This window comes from Anolis carolinensis, chromosome 4, assembly GCF_035594765.1.
Source record: "Anolis carolinensis isolate JA03-04 chromosome 4, rAnoCar3.1.pri, whole genome shotgun sequence".
NCBI classification, from domain to species: Eukaryota; Metazoa; Chordata; class Lepidosauria; order Squamata; family Dactyloidae; genus Anolis; species Anolis carolinensis.
In genome coordinates, this window is record NC_085844.1 from 146,692,398 (window position 1) to 146,708,290 (window position 15,893).

Consider the following 15,893-nt stretch of genomic DNA (forward strand, 5'->3'; position numbering starts at 1 on the left):
AAATATACAAGTATTACTGTAAAACAGCCTCTTAAACAGGGAGCCATTTGACAGAAGCACCTTTGAAGAGGCACTTAGCACTATCTTCTGCTGCAATAGACGCCTAGAATCATTCCTCTCTATGTGGAGTGTGTTCATAAAAACAGCCTTGTGATAGATGTAATGCTTGACCCAGACTATTCATGCCCACATTTATGTCAAAATGGCACCAGCAGTGGGTATGTCAATTACAGCCAGCATCTGATAGCTGCAACAGCGAATACAGTGGCTCTGACAATAGGTCTTTTGCAATCACATCTCCAGGGATGTTTCTCATACAGGAAATTAGCCACTTTGATAATGGAGTCTGGAATGGAGAGCCTCTCCCTCCCCAAGGGGACCATATGAATGAACAAATGAGGTCATGACCCACAAATCACAGAGCATCAATCACACAACATTTTGCCATCTTGAAGACTTAATTGTCTCAATACCGAGCTAGTATCCTGTTTTGAGCCTAATGCTGAATAACATTTTCAAAATTAAGACGAAGTCTCCCAACACCTTCTTATGCTCAGGTTGATGATCTGATACTCAAATGAGTTATTACAGGTGTGCTTCTCATAAGTTTCATTGATTTGAAAGACCTGTCCAATTCCTGCATATGCTACTGACAGGCGCAAAAGGCAAAGCACAGCTGATGTGCATTTAATGAACATCCACGTTTCAACACAATCGAGCAAAACAAGAATTAAGAAACAAAAGGGAAACAATATCTTGATTTCAAAAGTTGAGTTGCAACAGCCCAACAACATCATTCCCACCCCACTCCTTGTGGAATTAAATACTCAAAAGTCCTGGTATTGGCATTGAACAGGATATTTTCTTCCTACCTGCGAGTATCCTTTCTGCATTTCTGCTGTATAGGCTGGCGTTTTGTGCAATCAGGCGTGCGGTCGCCAAGTGCTTCAGCATGATTTCACAACTTTGGTCAGTGTTCTCCCAGACATCCATCCCATCAAATACAACTGTCTGGCGTTCCAGCAGGTTGATCAGTGGCATCAGCAGGGGAACGGTGACAATGTTTTGAGGAACAGAAGCAATCTCTGGGAAGAAGAGGAGGAAAACCCATTAGCCCCTTTTGTGAATTCACAAGCTAAACTGCTCAAGTGGAATGGGCCCCTCTGCCTCATTCAGACAGGATTCCAAGGATGTTTTGCATGGGAAAGCAGTGCTCAGATTCTACTACCACTTGGCACTGAGGGCCCTTCCAGGCAGACCTTATATCCCAGAATTTGATCCCAGGGTTTCTGCTTTGGATTATATGAGTCTGCACTGCCAGATAATCTGGGTTAAAAAGAACACCTGGAATCAGATCCTGGGATAAAGGGCGTGTCTGGAAGGGCACCGAGTAACTGAAAAGTTGGTGCAGGTACTATTGCCTATATTGATTTTGCTGCTTCATAGGCACAGCTTACATTGTAGGGGATTGGTGGCTTGTAATTCCCACCCAACTATCATTGGTAAATATATGGAGAATCAAAGGATACCCCCTCCCAAAACACACACATACGTAGCTTCTCCTTTCAGCTAGTGGAGAAAAGGTGATTGTCATAGTTTTTTTTAGTGAAATCCCAAGAAAAGAAAAGAAAAGAAAAAAGAAAAGCAGGGAAATTGGGATGGTCATTCAATGGGAATGAGTCACTATTCCCAGAAAAAAACCCTCTTTACGTCTGTCATTTTGCAGCAAATGTGTATTTGGACAACTGCATATGCATATTCTCTAAAGCAAATGGTTTCCAGTACCCCGTGCAAGAAAACTGGAGAATCTGTCCATTGTGCCTCTGTCTCACATGTCAGAAATGAGCCATGAGCAAAGCAGGATGTGGTTATTAAAGTTAATGGATTCTGCCCCCCACTATCCCTGACAGGCCTCCAGTTGCTTCTGCACTCTCCATTAATGAATTGATAGATGGGGCTTTGGGGCGCTTGGTTAGACTTCCTTCATGAGGATGAAAAATAAGACATAACTGTCTGCCTCTGAACGTGCGCTCACCTCTTCCTTCATGCAGGGCTTTGCAGAATGGCTTCAGCTGCTTCTCATACATAATGGCTGTCTGAGTGTAGCAGTGCCTCAACATGGTCCATGTCTGCTCCAGCCTTGTAACCTGTGGGGAAAAAAGAGCTAAAGTTTTAAGCAGCTCCAGCTGTTATAACTACAAAATAATCATGCTGAACATGCTGCACCTTAGGATCTCTTCCACACAGCTCTCAAAATATATAATTTCACAGGAGAGCAAGATTTTTTCCCCAGATTTTAAGTAGAAATAACACTGCTTCTTTATTTGCTTAGCAGTATTGAGAAGGGATGCTACCATCTGAGTACATTATGTGTCTTAATCCTTTCAGGTAAGCAGTTAGGACCTTGAAAAAGCAGCAGGTGTAGGGGGAAAAACTAAATGTGTATGGCAAACATGTGTAAGCACAGCTGATAGCTTGTGGAGGGATTCAGTCACTGAGAAATTTCTTTGCAGCCAATACATTTTTTAAAGCAGCTAGAGCGAACCTGGTGTTTAAGAGGCACTCCCTGAATCCTCCAGGTCAACAGCTCTCATCAATAAAGATCTCAGCCTCCTTCAGTGCTCCTTACAGTCTTAGCCCTCATCTGCCTAGTTGAAGATGATAGCTGCAGTATAGTAATATTAGAAAGGCCACATGATTCCCACCTCAGTGTAAAGGCCCCATGTTTCCCCACTCATCTGTAACTTAAGGAAGCACTCTTTATCTCCGGTACATGGTACAAAAAGCAGCAGCTCCTTCTCAGAATCTTTGCTTATGAGAACTAAAGAGTGATGCAGATCTCAAATGTCCTTGCAGAGGTGGAGAATCTGCAGCTTGTGGGCCACATAAAGCCCTCCAGGGTAGTCCCTTCACAACTTCCCCTGTATTTCTTTTCTGGGAAAGCCACCTGTACCTTTGATGAGATGGGGGTGGAATTCCATCAGCATTTCCCCATGCTATTTTCTAGGACGGTCCCCCAAGGCTAAAATGGCTTAGGGCCTTTATGATATAGAGAAGGAGGGCCCCTATGGCATGGGAAAGGAGTGTGTGTATATGTATGTGGATTTATGTATATGTATGTGTAAGGGGCCCCTGATGGCACAGTGCGTTAAAGCGCTGAGCTGCTGAACTTGCGGACCAAAAGGTGCCAGGTTCAAAGCCCGGGAGCGGAATGAGCGTCCGCTGTTAGCCCCAGCTCCTGCCAACTTAGCAGTTTGAAAACATGCAAATGTGAGTAGATCAATAGGTACCGCTCCGGCGGGAAGGTAACAGCGCTCCATGCAGTCATACCGGCCACATGATCTTGGAGGTGTCTATGGACAACGCCAGCTCTTCGGCTTAGAAATGGAGATGAGCACCAACCCCCAGAGTCAGTCACGACTGGACTTAACGTCAGGGGAAAACCTTTAACCTATGTATATGTGTATATGTATGCATATAATAATTTTATTTATACCCTTACAAAGCACTTGAGGTGCAACATGCAAAATACAAAAAGTGCAGAAACAATAGCATAAAACAATAAGCAGCCAACATAAACATCACAACTTCCCAATGGCCCCTGATTAAAACTGTAAAATACAGCAATTGCTGCAGGTAAAAACAACAGTAATAGATTACAGTCTTATAAAGTGCTTGATGTATTAGCAAAGAATCTAAATATGACTGTGGGTACTGTGGAGGGAGGTGTGGTTTCCTGCAATCCAGAGGGTGACGGCTTCCCAACCTTGCTCTATGATCCTGCACTCTTTTGCTCCCTCCCTAAGGTGGCACTTAGGCAAAGTGACTGAAAACACTTTTCACTCAATGTAAGCTCGGTAGGTGACGCTAGCCGTGTTCAAGCCTGCCCTGAAGATTTCCCCTCACGTTAAGTCTAGTCGTGTCCAACTCATCTCCATTTCTAAGCCGAAGAGCTGGTGTTGTCTGTAGACACCTCCAAGGTCATGTGGCCAGCATGGCTGCATGGAGCGCCATTACCTTCCCACTGGAGCGGTAGCTATTGATCTACTCACATTTGCATGTTGAAGTCTATAATTTAATTTTTTTCAAGAAAGAAATGAAATATAGAACAATTTGTTGTTGTGTGCTTTCATGTTTCAGATTTATGGTGACCTTAAAGCAAACCTATCTCAGAGGATTCTTGCCATGATTTGTTCGGGGGGGAGGGAAGCTGCCATTGCTTTATGTGGTTAAGAGAATGCAGATTTGTCTAAGGTCATCCAGGAGGTTTCCATGGCTGAATTGGGATTTGGAGCTTGGTCTCCGGCATCATATGTCCAGTGCTCAAACCACTACCCCATGCTGGCTCCCATAGAAATATTTGTTCCATCTATATTTTTATTCATTTGGATGCCACTGTGCCCTTGTAGAAGTCACAATGAATGTTATTATGTATTGATTTTATATCCCAGTAGAGGGAATTTCCTTTTACCTGAGGCATTTCCAGAGCCTTCATTACAGCTGAGAAGGCGTAGAGATCCCCCATAGATTCTTTGAGCTCCACAGCAACTTGGATAATCCTGTTTAATGTTGCGACACGCTCTTCTAAGTTTCCTGTACAACCAAGAATATCCACTGCGATTCCTATTGCCATAGTATTGTGTCTGAGGGGGGAAGCAAATCAGAGACAGTTAGGACAAGTTATCAGGTGAGCCGAGGTGGTGCTGTGGAATGAATCCAAGTGAGAAAAAAGGGCAAAACTATTTTGCAGAACTGAAGTGATGTCACTGGGTTGTAGATACGACTTTCTTTTTACCTTGTTAAGCTTATCCAAGAAAAAATCTTAAAAGCACACCACATAACGCAAATTCCTCATGTTCAGAGGGATCGCATGAGATAACAGGTAAGTAGGATTTCGGTTTTTTAGCATGGAGAATAAGCCGTCAACCTGACTGGCAAATTTTTCCATTTTAGAGAAAGAATGTCTATTTAAGCAAGCTCCAGCAAGGAGTTGAAGTATTCACACAGAGAGTGAATACTTTGGATGCCTGACAATTATTCTGGCAAATCCCCACATCACTGCTGCCCACCCTTTGGACAAAGAAGGAAGGAGAAACAGCAATGCATGTATCAGGCCTGACAAAGCAACAAAAGAAGTTGAGGACATTTGGAAGGAAAGAAATGGCCAGCCTTCATGCTTGGCAGCAAAGTTGCCAAGACTGGCAAGATACTTTGAAAGTGGCTGTCAAAGGAGCCCATGCCAGCTGCAGATCATGGCTGCTTGGCAGGAGAAGGAACAGCCCAACTGGCCAATGCCTGTTCCGAGGTAACACGTTTTTCTCCAGTACTTTGAGGAAACTATAACAACCACAGTGCTGGCCAAAAGCTCTGAACAGCTCTGTGCTGGGAAGGGGGCATATTTATTTGTCCTTAGGCACCATTTCCCCTATATTTGGAAGTAATTCTATATTCTTGTGGTATTTAGTAATTTTGAGCCTAATCAAACAAAAGTTGAACTAGTTTAAATTCTACCAAAGTCCCTTAGAATTAAGTACGTATGTTAAGTACATTATTTATAGAGATCCTGCTCATACTTGACAGTCTATACTTTGCAAATATTGTTTTTGTTTTGCTTCATATCTTGACCTGAAGAAGTGCTGACTGGAGGCATTTGGGAGTTGCTCTGGTTACTTCTCCAGCTAACCAAGCACTTGCACACTAATGTGAGGGTGAGTCAAAAAGCAATGCCTTCATCATAAAAACGTTATGGATTAATATATAGCAGCAGAGGTTGCTACAGATCATAGCCTGAATTACCCTCTACACAAAACCACCGTTCAACATAGTCCCCATCAATTTGTACACATTTGCGCCATCGTTTAACCCAGGCATCAAACCCATTTTGGAAAAATTCAGGGTCTTGCTTCCTACTTGAATAAAACTACAGTAGAGAAGTATTCCCCTTGTATCTACTGTCTTCTTTTTCCCCCAAAAGCGTTCTTTGACCCAGAACATAGTAATAGAGGGATAAGACAAGGGAGCATCTCCTAGAAATGGCTGCATGTCCCTGGAGAAACTTTAACTCTAGACAACCTTACATTTGCTTTTATGATGTATGTCTGCACGGCACATTCATTACTATTCCTCCTGTTCCTCACAAATTTTACAGAAAAAGTAGTTCATTACACATTAATGCTATGTAGTAATTACTGTATTTACAAATTTAGCACCAAAATATCACGATGTATTGAAAACATTGACTACAAAAATGTGTTGGATAATCCAGAACATTGGATAAGTGAGTGTTGGATATGTGAGACTCTACATGTTTTATTTTGTAATATAAAGTCAAAACACTATAATAATACTTAATGACAAAAAATGAATGTGATTTTTGAGTTTGCATTTCTTTCACTATGTAGGGAATCCTTGGATCGATACTATTGCTCAATGTGCATGTTGTGACACTGAGTAATAGTAGACTGGTCCTTGATAGCAGTAGACTCCCAGACTGACTCCTAGTTCCTCGTGAGAAAGCAATAGAAGGGAACACATGGGTGCTCTCGCCTCTTTTTGGCTGGGCCAGGGGAGAGGAACACTCCAAGCCCAAGTGCCAACAGGAGCCTGGGCCCTGGGACAAAGGAGAAAGGGAGGTCCAGCAGGAGAAGGGTGTGTGTTTGGGGGAGGGATTATACCTGTGAGGCCACTTCCCCAACAGCCACGCTGCACCAACTCGGACCACCTGTGGTCTACGGACCACTGGTTGGGAATCACTGATCTAAAATAATGTTTGCTTGGGCAGTCGTTTTCAAAACGTTGCTTTGTAATTCACCAGTTGACTGATTTGTTGTGATCTTATTTGATAGAGCACTGCTTTTTAAACCTTGTTGCTCAATGTTGGGGTCATGAAAAATCTGGCAATCATAAAAGTTTTCTGAATGCCACTCATTCACACAAATGTATTAGCAACAACGTTCAGTGTTGACAGTGGATTCTGTAGAAAGTGCTTCAGCTGCATTCCACAAAAAGGAAAATCAGCCTGTTTAGCAAGCCTTGCAAATGCTGACTTATTATCAGTAAGTGTTTGATTGTTATGCTTGTTCAATAAAACCTATACACCTGTATCACATAGAAAAAAGATAATGAGTGGGAAAAGTTTTTAAAGCCCTGTGATGTATAGCTTGCCCAAGGTCACCAATGGGTTTTGATAGCCTGAGTAGGGATTTGAACCCTGGTCTTGTGGAGTCTTGGTCCAACACACAAGCCACTATAACATGCTAGATCTCTAAAATTACTTATTTATCTGTATCCTTTTAATAGTTTTATTAGTCTACTGTGAGGTAAATATATTACAGAGGTCCTTCAGTATCTGCAATGGTTTGGTTCCAGGCAGGGCCGTAGCCAGAAAAAAAATTCAGAGGGGTTTTTGAAAATTTCGGGGGGAGGGAGGGTTGAACACCCCCCCCCCCCCCCCGGCTACAGACCTGTCAATATTTGCTTGAGATAGTGCCTGGAGGGACTCTTAATTTTTTTGCGTTTCATAGACTTAGCATGGGGATTTGGTTAACCAGTTAAAATTCTTGAGTAAACCAGGTTTTTTGTTTAACCTGAAAAATTTCGGGGGTGATTTGAACCCCTAACACCCCCCCCCCCCCAGCTACAGGCCTGGTTCCAAGATCCCTCGGGGATACCAAAATTCATGCATGATCAAGTCCCAGTGGTGTAGTCAAATTGCAAAATGGAGGTTGTCTTCTTGAAATTTTTGTTCTTGGAATATTTTCAAACCATGGATGGTTGAATCCGTGGATACAGAAGCTTGACTGTAATATGTACTCTTAATAGATAAAGTCAGAAACAGTGAAAGGAAACACTTGACAAAAGTAATTCTGCATGGAGAGCTAAAATAAATCCCAGTGATTCTTCTCAGCAGCCTGATATATTAACTTCAGTGTACAAAGAGAGGGGGGGAAAAGATATGGTCCCTATACCAACATTTACCTTTCAATTATGTCAAGGCGCAGTTGGTGTCCGTAAGGCAGTGTAATAAGTTCCAGGCCTGACTTGACTCCCATGGTCCTCCGCATCTCTTCGGAGACTTCAAGTATCCTAGCAACCTGTTAAGTATAAGCGTGCAAACAGAATGAGTCCGGATGGAAAGGAGACAGCCTGAACATTAACCAAGATTTATGGTGCAAACAGCATGCAGTAATCCCTAAACCTTCCTATTGCTTTCTGTAATGCATGCACACAGTTAAGAAACATGTATTTCTAATGAAGCCGAATCTCAAGGAGGAGTACACACTCAATAAAAAACACCTTAAAATACTTAATTTACACAAGTGAAGCATATCAGAGGTGGCCGTTAATCTGGCATTCAATGGCTGTCAGTCTAGTGTAGGAAGTCGCATAATACAGGATGCAAGATATCTGGAAAGACTGATAACTGTGCCATTCCAATACTTCACAGGCCTCATAGAAAGATCTCAAACGTGTTGTCAATTTTCAACCAGTTACGGCATTTTGAGCAGTAATTTGATGTACTGACTTTCATCTAAAACGAGTTGCTAAGCTCCCAAGTATAGTAGACCAATGGAACTTGCGCAAATGCTGAGTTACCAAGTTCCCACTGTTTAAATGAGTCTACTCTAACTAGGACTAATAAATAGATTAGCTTCTATGCCAGGCAGGGGTTCATCTAAACCAGTGGTTCTCAACCTGTGGTCTCCAGATGTTTTAGCCTTCAACTCCCAGAAATCCAAACAGCTGGTAAACTGGCTGGGATTTCTAGGAGTTGTAGGCCAAAACACCTGGGGACCCACAAGTTGAGAACCACTAATCTACACTGTAAAATTAATGCAGTTTAACACCACTTTAACTGCCATGACTCAATGCTAGGGAACAATGGGAGTTGTACTTCCACAAGGTCTTCTTCGTCAATGGGTGCTGATGCCCCACCTACTAATGCTCCCATGAATGCCATAGGATTGAGCCATGGCAGTTAAAGTGGTGTCAAACTGCACTAATTCTACAGCGTAACGGCACCTCTGGTCACCGCCAGTGGAAACAGTAGTCCAACAATATCTGGAGAGGCATAGGTTTCTCCAGACCCACATTAATATATGTTAATGCTTCTTTTGAAGGAACAAGAATGGGTAAAATTAGCTTTCTATTTGCCCCTTTGACACTACTCAATTATAGTGTTGTGATTCCATTTAAGTGCCATGGCAGAGTCCGATGGAATCTTGGGTTTGATAGTTTGCGAAGGCATTCGAGTTCTCTAGATGAGAATTCTTGAAGGCCCCTTAGTAAAGGTAATGGATTTCCCCTGACATTAAGTCTAGTTGTGTCTGACTCTGGGGGTTGGTGCTCATCTCCATTACTAAGTCGAAGAGCCAGCACTGTCCACAGACACCTCCAAGGAGCGCCTTTACTTCCCACCAAAGCGGTACCTATTGATTTATTCACATTTGCATGTTTTCAAACTGCTAGGTTGGCAGAAGCTGGGGCTAACAGTGGCAGCTCAACCCGCTCCCTGGATTTGAACCGCCGACCTTTCAAGTCAACAAGTTCAGCAGCTCAGTGGTTTCACCCACTGCGCCACCGGGGCTCCTAAATGCCCCTTAAATCCCAGGCTCCTAAATGCCCCTTAAATCCCAGGATTCCATAGGATGATACCATAGTAGTGAAGCAGAATACAGAGCTATAATGGTGTACTGTGAAAAGGCCCTTAGTCAAATGATATCCCTACCTTCTTATCTTCCCTCCAATTCCTAGTTGCACCCCAGTCCGCATTGCTTTTGCAGGGACAGTTCACCTTTTCTTTCATTACCATCTCTGGAGTGGAACATTTACTAACCTTGTGATTCCCCTCCCATCTAACTAAAGCATTGAACCTTTTATGCATTTTTTTTCATTTTGAAGAATAACCATAGGTACTAGTGATTCTATCTTATTTTAACTGTTTTACTTCATTTGAATGTTTCTGTAACATAGCAATGACTCTTACTTTATTTTATTTTAAGATGCCTCTGGAAGACATAGGGTTAAAAATGTATTTGATAAAATAAGTAAAAGAGCATGAAAATACTGTTCAAAACAGTATTTTCATAAAGGCATATAATGTAGCCCATTTACTAATGCTAAACAGGTTCAGATTTGATTAGTGTCTAGATGGGAGACCACCAGGGAATCTTATGAATTTTCATAATTGAAAGTAGGATGCCAATAAATCAACAGTTACCTAATTTAATTTCAAAATGAGAGAAGGGGAAAGTAGAGGCAGGTTAGAATGATCACCCACGGGTGTGTAAAGATCAAATAGAAAGGTCAGTTACCAAAGAAAACAATACAGTAGAGTCTCACTTATCCAACATAAACGGGCCGGCAGAATGTTGGATAAGTGAATATGTTGGATAATAAGGAGGGATTAAGGAAAAGCCTATTAAACATCAAATTAGGTTATGATTTTACAAATTCAGCACCAAAACATCATGTTTAACAACAAATTTGACAGAAAAAGTAGTTCAATACACAGTAATGCTATGTAGTAATTACTGTATTTACGAATTTAGTACCAAAATATCATGATGTATTGAAAACATTGACTACAAAAATGTGTTGGATAATCCAGAACGTTGGATAAGCGAGTGTTGGATAAGTGAGACTCTACTGTACCTAATCATTGCAAAAGGTTCACTTTACATCCTCATCATTGCAAACAACACAATTAAATGCAGGAATGAGTCCAGCAGCATTTTTTCAAGACAAGTAAACCAGGTCTGCCACAACTGAACATGGATGTGAGTTTAGCTCCCAATCATGACTAAATCACAACCTCTGAGGATGCCTGTCATAGATGTGAGTGAAATGTCAAGAGAGAATGCTTTTGGAACATGACCATACAGCCCGGAAAATTCACAGCAACCTATAACAAAATGGTTAGCTATAAAAACGTGTTGACTGAATTGAAAGACCCTGTACTATGAAACTGTGTCAAGCCATTTTCAGATAATTCTAATCAGTCTTCCCAGATTTTAATCGAAAAATTAACATCCTATGGAATGTCGGATTTGGCAAGGTATTGAACATTTCTCTTCTAGCGCTGTGCTCTAGCAGAGAATTCTATGTATTTCTCCAAACTACAAATCTCAGGATTCAACAGTATGGAGTCATGGCAAAGTGGTATCAAATGGCTATAGCTGAACAATGTAGACACACTGTCCAACTTTAGCACAGCAGGTTAAACCACCAGCTGCAGTAAATCTTGTCAATCCAAAGTTCAAAGCCCAAGTCAGGGTGAGCATCTGGCCTTTAGCCTAGCTTCTGCATACCTAAAGGTTCGAAAGCAAAATGCAAGTAGACAAATAGGTAATATAATAATAATCACAGCACTTTATTTATATTCCGCCCTATCTCCCAAAGGGGACTCAGGGCGGATCACAGTACACATATACAGCAAACATTCAGTTCCATTTGGACAGACAGGACAGAACAGACTGAAGGGAGGTATGTTGTCTCACAATCCAGTTTCAATGCCTTGGAGGTTGAGTTCGGCTTCAGTTACCGGGGGTGTGTGTGTGTGCTGTAGCTCCATTCTCTATGATGAAGAGCCATCAGGACTTCCTCCTTCCACCTTCCTTGGTCACCGCATTTCTGGTCTTGTTCTTTATGGTGTTGTAAAATATCTCCCTTGCTAATTAGCAATACCTAATTTCTCTACTTACAGCTCTAAGCTGTTTTCGAACTGCTTAGGTAAACAGTGAGCTGGGCTTGACGGTTGAGTGCTCACTCCAACTGGGCTTTGAATTGGCTATTTTTTGGTTGGTAGATCTTATTACTGCTGATGATTTTACCAGCTGTGCTAAAGCCCAGTCCCGCTTAAAAGCAGGGAGGTATTTTAAGGCATCCATAAGGAAATGCCAGAAAAATGCTGGCAATTCGATCAAAGGAGGAAGTTTATGAAAAAAGCTCTTCAACTGGGAGATGGAGCAACAGCATCCCCCCATGGCCGGAACCAAGCACAAGCATTTCAGGATGCCGAAGATGGGAAAAGCCTATATAAATACCTTATCCATGTTCTTGTCAGTATATAAATGGAATTGAATGTTTGCCCCATATGTATGTTCTGTGATCCATCCTGAGTCCCCTTCGGGGTGAAAAGGACAGAATATAAATACTGTAAATAAATAAATAAAATAACTTGTCATATGTTAATGGAAACCAACTGGAAAAATGGTTGGTTGGTTGCAAATTTAAGAGATAAAGGCTCCTGTATTTGGAGAAAGGGACCTGGAATATAGTGGAAGCTCCCACTGGAAGAGGATGACATAGCCCCCTTCTACATTGCCATATAAAATCCAGATGGCAGTGTAGACTCATATAATCCAGTTTAAAACAGATAATATGGATTATCTGATTTGATAATCTGGATTATATGGCAGTGTAGAAGGGATTAGAGCAGCAAAATTAGCTAACTCCTCTTTCCTGTTGCAGAATCTGTCATGCTGCTTTGGGGGATCTCCAAATTCTTTGGAGAGTGTTGTATATGTAAGTAAAGTGGAGATCCCATTTGAGTTATTCCCCCACCTACGAGGCAGATAGCCTCTGGGAAAATTTCCACTGTTATGGGCCTGCCAAGGTATTAGAAATAGACAAAAGAAACAGCTGGGAAATTTTACAGCTTCTGCCTGCAAAGCCCTAGGCATCATAATGACAGTAAACTTGTGACCACAGGCCAAGTCCCATTAGGAATCTCTTCACTATCTGGCATGAAATAGTAATTAGGCCTGTTGGTGGTGAAGGGGATGGCAAGTCACCCATCAACCTATGGTGGCCCCATGACTTTCATAGGGTTCATAGAATTTCATGAGAGATAGTTTTGCCTGTTCCTTCTCTTAAAATATAGCCTACAGCACCTTGTATTTGTTGGTTGTCTCTCCTCCAAGTACTAACCTGGGCAGACCATACTCATCTTCCAAAATAAGATGGGATCTGCTACTTTTAGGGTATCTTGGACCCATTGGGCTTAGTTGATTTCATATGGAGACCATTTGGTGACTGTGGTGCAGTGACTTTAGGAAGCCAGCCACTCCCTAGTGCCTAGTGTACAATGGCCATCAATACAGATTAATCTCTCTGAGTGCTCCTTGTAATGAGGAGGAGTGTTCAAATGGTCTCCTCACTTCTGGTACAACAGGCCACAGCTGATGCCTATTTGATTTACAGCATCCTCTGGGAGAGCTGCTGATGCTAACAAACCCGTAATAGCTTTATGGGGAGTTATTCAAAGGGGTGTCATTGAACTAATGGCAGCAAGGGGGTGGGTGAACATTACGAAGAAAGGCAGAGGTAATGGTATTTGATGTTGGGGAGGGTATCAGAAAGCAATTCAAATTACTAATTCGGTTTCATAGAAATGGAATGTGGGAGAGGTGGGAAGACATTTAACTGAACGTGCTTCCAGATGAGTTTCATCAACAACAGGTATTAAAAATGAAACTAATTTTAATACAGATACTGGTTATGCCAATCTTTTGAGGTTATCTCTGGTCTTTTTTGCAGCAACTGCCAGATACACCCAGCCAGGAATGTCCTACTAGTACATTTAGATTAGCCATTATCAGCAGGGCTGATGGCCAGCTTGTGGTGTTCAGCATGCCTGGCCCACGACTTTTCTGTAAAAGCAATCTACTTTCTGGAGAAAAAATACTTTCTGGAAATATCCTTATAGGGCTATAGCCAAGACCTATGTATATCATAATAGCTGATGTTTTCTACTTAGGTTTTAGTTCAGGGATGGAAATTATGTCATTATCTAGATGCTGATGAACTGCATCTCCGAAATGTATCCAGAGGAGGGCAACTACAATGATCAAAGGTCTGGAGACCATGCTCTATGAGGAGTGGCCTAAAGAGCTGGGCATGTTTGGTCTGCAGAAGAGAAGGTTGAGGAGACATTATCACTATTTGAAGGGCTGTCACAAGGGAGAGGGAGCAAGCTGGAGACTAGGACCCAGAGCAATGGGTTAAAATTACACTTGAACTTAGGAAGAACTTCCTGACTATAAGCGTTGTTCAGCAGTGGGACTCTGCCTTGGAATGTGGTGGAAGCTCCTTCTTTGGAGGCTTTTAAGCAGAGGCTGGACGGCCATCTGTTGTGGGTACTTTGATTGTACTTTTCCTGCAGGACAGGGGGTTGGACTGGATGGCCTATGTGGCTCTCTCATTCTATAACATCCCTCACCATTGGCTATTTTGCAGTCCTCAGCTGTCTGAAAACATTTGGAGAGCCACATGATTCCCATCCTTTCTACTAAGAGGAATATTAAATACATTGTGTTAAAAGAGTTTTTTCCAATTTCCTTTAATGCTTTTAGCGATGTTTTGATTAAAGAATGCTTTCCCCAGTGAAAGAGCACTCTTTAAAATGCCACACTGGGAGCTTTCCTCGGACTACACCCTGGAGGAGAAAATGTGGTTTTGGTCTAGATCTTTCATGATCCCCGGGGGAAATAGTGGTTCAAGGAATTGGGAGATTGAACCCCGAAAAGTAACTTCCAAGCTCTGTACAAGAAAATCTGAATTCTTTATTCCTCTAAATAAAGACAATTCAATCAGGATCTCAAAGGCAACTCCACTAGAGGGCAGAGTGAACAATCCAGGAGTCCCAGACTTATGGCTACCTTGAAACCTCCTGGGTCCTTATCAGCGGCTTCCCTAATTTCCTTCTGGACCATATTCTCAGGAACCAAAGTCATTTAGAATTTTCCAAGATTGCCAAGGAGTGAGATTAATACTCCAACAAGAAATGAATGCTACTGTCATAGTACTACCTCTTAACATCCACTCCTGCCTCTACGACGCGCAAATAATTTTGAGGAGGTCCACTGAACATTGTGACCAATCATTTGAATGTACAGTTCTGGCTTCTTTAGTGAACTAGGAGCCAAACATGTGGCCCTGGTAAACAAATGTGGTGTTTATCTGAGCATGTAGAAACCTAAGACTAGCTAATACACTAGGTATACTACTACCAAGCATGCAGAAACACAAGGCTGGCTAACACACCAGCTACACATAAGAGTGACCATGCTATAACTACAGGCCCAAGGTCTGTCTAGCCCAGTGGTTCTCAACCTGTGGGTCCCCAGATGTTTTGTCCCTCAACTCCCAGAAATCCTTATAGCTGATAAAACTGGTTGGGATATCTGTGAGTTTTAGGCCAAAACACCTGGGGACCCACAGGTTGAGAACCACTGATCTAGCCCAACAATTGATTCACACTGGTCCACCGGATTCATATGCAAGGGAATGATGTGGCCTCTGGATTTTGTTGGCCTGTAAGTCCCATCGGCTCTAGTCAACACAACCAATGGTGAACAATGCTAGGAGATACGTCAATAATATCTAAAGTGCCACATGATTCTCAAAATCTGGCCTATGGAAAGTCCCCCAGCAGTGCACTATTGCATTCCTCAGCAATTGATGCACAAGAGCATTCATCATCCGACACTGAAGATGATAAACAGTCATCCTGACTAGCAGTAGTTAATAGTCCCAGCTTCCATGAATATAGCGGCCGCCTTTTAACGCAGTCCAAGTTGGCAACCATTGCTACATCTTGGAGCAGTTAATTCCTCATTTTAACTATGTGCGGTGTGAAGAAGTACTTCCTTTATCTGTCCTGAATTTCCCAATGTTCTGTGTCAGCCAAATAATAGTATGCTTTAATGATATCAGGCAGGATGCTCTGAACATCTGTAATATCTAATCCAGATTACTGTCAAAATGCTTTAATACATTGGGCTGCTGATGAATAGCGCCAGGAAACCTCAGTGGGTCGAGAATATAGCAGGAAGAATATTAACAACCCTTATAGCCATGGTGAATGTATTTCATTAGCTTCTAGTAAGTTC

At 42.1% G+C, this 15,893-nt stretch overlaps 1 protein-coding gene across 3 annotated transcripts in view; it reads right to left on the reverse strand.

Moving 5' to 3' along the window:
* Positions 1 to 15,893, reverse strand: part of bcar3 (BCAR3 adaptor protein, NSP family member) — a 189,972-nt gene that overhangs the window by 1,032 nt on the left and 173,047 nt on the right. For all 3 annotated transcript variants that reach the window (XM_008109173.3, XM_003220054.4, XM_008109174.3), the window contains 4 exons: positions 7,978 to 8,093; positions 4,472 to 4,643; positions 2,036 to 2,147; positions 873 to 1,085 (listed from right to left, as the gene is read on the reverse strand). In XM_008109173.3, coding sequence (XP_008107380.2) covers positions 873 to 1,085; positions 2,036 to 2,147; positions 4,472 to 4,643; positions 7,978 to 8,093 — 613 coding nt within the window. The remainder of the gene's footprint in view (positions 1 to 872; positions 1,086 to 2,035; positions 2,148 to 4,471; positions 4,644 to 7,977; positions 8,094 to 15,893) is intronic.